The sequence below is a fragment of the Euprymna scolopes genome, chromosome 21, assembly GCF_053919585.1.
Source record: "Euprymna scolopes isolate OS-2025 chromosome 21, ASM5391958v1, whole genome shotgun sequence".
NCBI lineage: Eukaryota > Metazoa > Mollusca > Cephalopoda > Sepiida > Sepiolidae > Euprymna > Euprymna scolopes.
Window position 1 is genome coordinate 51,184,226 of NC_136502.1, and position 3,492 is coordinate 51,187,717.

Genomic DNA, 3,492 nt, shown 5'->3' on the forward strand with positions numbered 1-3,492 from the left:
ATGCGTACAATTAAAAAATGCATACATTTTATGAGATGAATTTTAGGTACTTATGTTGAGAAGGTACCAGGCTGATATAATAGCCTTATTATTTAGAAATCCGTTCTTAATATGGGGAGGAGATAGTGTTTTGTAACAATTTTGTATTGTATTAACAATTTAATAAACAAAAGATACCATAAAACTTGAATTTAATTTGAAAATACTATAAAATCAAAACAGCACGGTACCTTCTCTGCCAAAGTACCGACTTTTTACAAAGGTGTATCAGAATTTTTGTAGGAATTTTTGACACCCCTAACACGAAACTGCAAATAAAATATTAAAAAAAAAACTCGTAATTTCTCTTTTAAAAGTGGATCGTTTATTTTCTTTATGGATTATACTTCCAAAATAAACTATTAAAGTTGTTTTAAAAGTAATAGAAATATATTTTTTTATTTAAAAAAAAAAACAGTAATGAATTTTACGAACTCAATATTTTTCAATTTTTAAACTTAAAAAATCTATCAAATTTTTCTATTGATTCTATTTTTACGATATTTTCAGGGTCAATGTGAAATTTTATGCTCTTTCCAATAAACCGAATATAATATTTTAGACAAACTTGTTTTTTTAAATTCACGCCCCCCCCATTTTCAAGTGTCTATTAAAAAGTAAATAATTAATTTACTCACCAAAGTTTTATATATCACAAATTGAAGAGAAAAGGTCAATAAATAATATATTCAAATGTAAAACAAAAAAAAGTAGGTTTTTTTTTTAGAAATTTACATGTAAAGTTCGAAGTTTAAAACCTTTTTTTTTTTTAACCACGTTGTTTGTTTTTTCTTTTGTTTTTCTTTTATGAAACCTTGGTCCTTGCTCCTTTAATTGAAAAAAAATTAGGCCTTGAATTACATTTTTCGAGTAGGGGGTCGAATAATTCACGCCTCCCATTTTGAAATGTCTATTAAAAAGTAAATAATTAATTTACTCACCAAAGTGAAGAGAAAAGATCAATAAATAATATAAAAAAAATCAATAAATAATATAAAAAGAGAAAAGATCAATAAATAATATAAAAAAAATCAATAAATAATATAAAAAGAGAAAAGATCAATAAATAATATAAAAAAAATCAATAAATAATATAAAAAGAGAAAAGATCAATAAATAATATAAAAAAAATCAATAAATAATATAAAAAGAGAAAAGATCAATAAATAATATAAAAAAAATCAATAAATAATATAAAAAGAGAAAAGATCAATAAATAATATAAAAAAAATCAATAAATAATATAAAAAGAGAAAAGATCAATAAATAATATAAAAAAAATCAATAAATAATATAAAAAGAGAAAAGATCAATAAATAATATAAAAAAAATCAATAAATAATATAAAAAGAGAAAAGATCAATAAATAATATAAAAAAAATCAATAAATAATATAAAAAGAGAAAAGATCAATAAATAATATAAAAAAATCAATAAATAATATAAAAAGAGAAAAGATCAATAAATAATATAAAAAAAATCAATAAATAATATAAAAAGAGAAAAGATCAATAAATAATATAAAAAAAATCAATAAATAATATAAAAAGAGAAAAGATCAATAAATAATATAAAAAAAATCAATAAATAATATAAAAAGAGAAAAAATCAATAAATAATATAAAAAAAATCAATAAATAATATAAAAAGAGAAAAGATCAATAAATAATATAAAAAAATAAATTGAAGAGAAAAGATCAATAAATAATATATTCAACTTTAAAACAACAACAAAAAAGTAGTGTTTTTTAGAAATTTACCTGTAAAGTCCGAAGTTTAAAACCTTTTTTTTTTTTAAACCCACGTTGTTTGTTTTTTTGTTTTTTGTTTTTTTTTAATGAAACCTTGGTCCTTGCTCCTTTAATTGAAAAAAAAAAAGATTAGGGCTTGAATTACATTTTCCGAGGAGTTATAAGCTTGGAAAGACGGTGTGGAATTATTCACTATTTTTCACGAAATTTCGTACACACCTACGTGACGTATTTAATGAAGCTTTTACATATTTCTCTTTTGTATCCATTCAAAAAATAAATAAAATAAAGCTTGTTTTACAATTTTATTTTTAGACGCTTTTTTACAACTTTTATTTTTTACTAAGCTTCTCTTCAAACAGTTTAATCTATAAAGTTTATTATATAAGTAAAAAGGTTTCGACAATATTTATACATTTTGTTTAGAAAATAAGAGAAACGTTTTTTAAAAATTAAAAAAAAACGAAAAAAAGTTCTATTTTATTTTAGACTGACAAGAAGTTTCAAAGATTTTTTGCTTCATTTCATTTCCTTCGAAAGATGTTTACGCACTTGAGGTTTTTGCAGGTTTCTTTTTAGCAGAAACAAAACTTCTTTTGATGAACGTTCCTTCATTACTGTGTGCTTTCCTCAATATCTTCGATTTACTTGAGATTTGCCTGCTTGGGGCCATCACCCATTCCTTGCTCTCCTGAAAGATATTTATTGGGTTTGTTTTACTGTACGCATAGATTCGAAAAAGTTGTCACAAAACAAATATATAACAAATAAATGTTATCAAAGGCAAGATAAGTTACTTTTCTACCCAACTGAATATGTTTTTAGTGTTTATATTTAATGTAACATGTTTATTCAGCTCGAAAAACATACAGTGTTTACCGATTTATTGGAAAATTTAAAATGGCAGCCGACTCTCTCTTTGAGGCGGTAAGTTTGGGAAAATGAGTTATAAATAAATAAAAAAAACTAGACAAAATACTGTTAGAAACTCGCTCAATACATGTTACCGTGACATAGGCTGACATATATTCGACGGGTTTTTAACAGTATTTTGAATGTTTTTTTTATTTATAACTCCTTTTCCCAAACTTACCGTCTCCAAGAGAGAGTCGGCCGCCATTCTGAATTTTCCAATACATCGGTAAACACTGTTTGCTTTTCGAGCTGAAAATGTTACATTAAATATAAACACTAAAACTTACCGTCTCCAAGAGAGAGTCGGCCGCCATTCTGAATTTTCCAATACATCGGTAAACACTGTTTGCTTTTCGAGCTGAAAATGTTACATTAAATATAAACACTAAAAACATATTCAGTTGGGTAGAAAAGTAACTTACCTTGCCTTTGATAACATTTATTTGTTATATATTTGTTTTGTGACAAATTTTTCGAATCTATGTGTACAGTAATAAAAACCCGATATTTATTAATTATAGAATTAAAACGATACTAAACGGCACAAGGGTTCCAAGTGACGTCCAGTTGACAAACTCGGATGAATAAAGCAATCATATGTGTGCGTGTGTGTGTGTTTTCATTGCAGTAAGTGTAACTAAATATCACAGAGTTATTTGTTTAAACAGCGCCATAATGTTGGATAAAAAGTTTAGATGACACTTCAGAAGCGACTCCGGACAGAAGTCTTGAAACCACGTGATTTTTGGACGAAGATCTTGTTTCTTTCTTTGCTGTCGGGATTTCA

At 24.8% G+C, this 3,492-nt stretch overlaps 1 protein-coding gene across 3 annotated transcripts in view; it reads right to left on the minus strand.

Annotated features, from left to right (window-relative positions):
* Positions 1 to 2,081: 2,081 nt before the first annotated feature.
* The window catches only part of LOC145242290 (ankyrin repeat domain-containing protein 42-like), a 118,693-nt gene continuing 117,282 nt past the window's right edge, over positions 2,082 to 3,492 (minus strand). For all 3 annotated transcript variants that reach the window (XM_080105298.1, XM_080105299.1, XM_080105300.1), the window contains one exon: positions 2,082 to 2,481. In XM_080105298.1, coding sequence (XP_079961424.1) covers positions 2,335 to 2,481 — 147 coding nt within the window. In that variant the 3' untranslated portion in view covers positions 2,082 to 2,334. The remainder of the gene's footprint in view (positions 2,482 to 3,492) is intronic.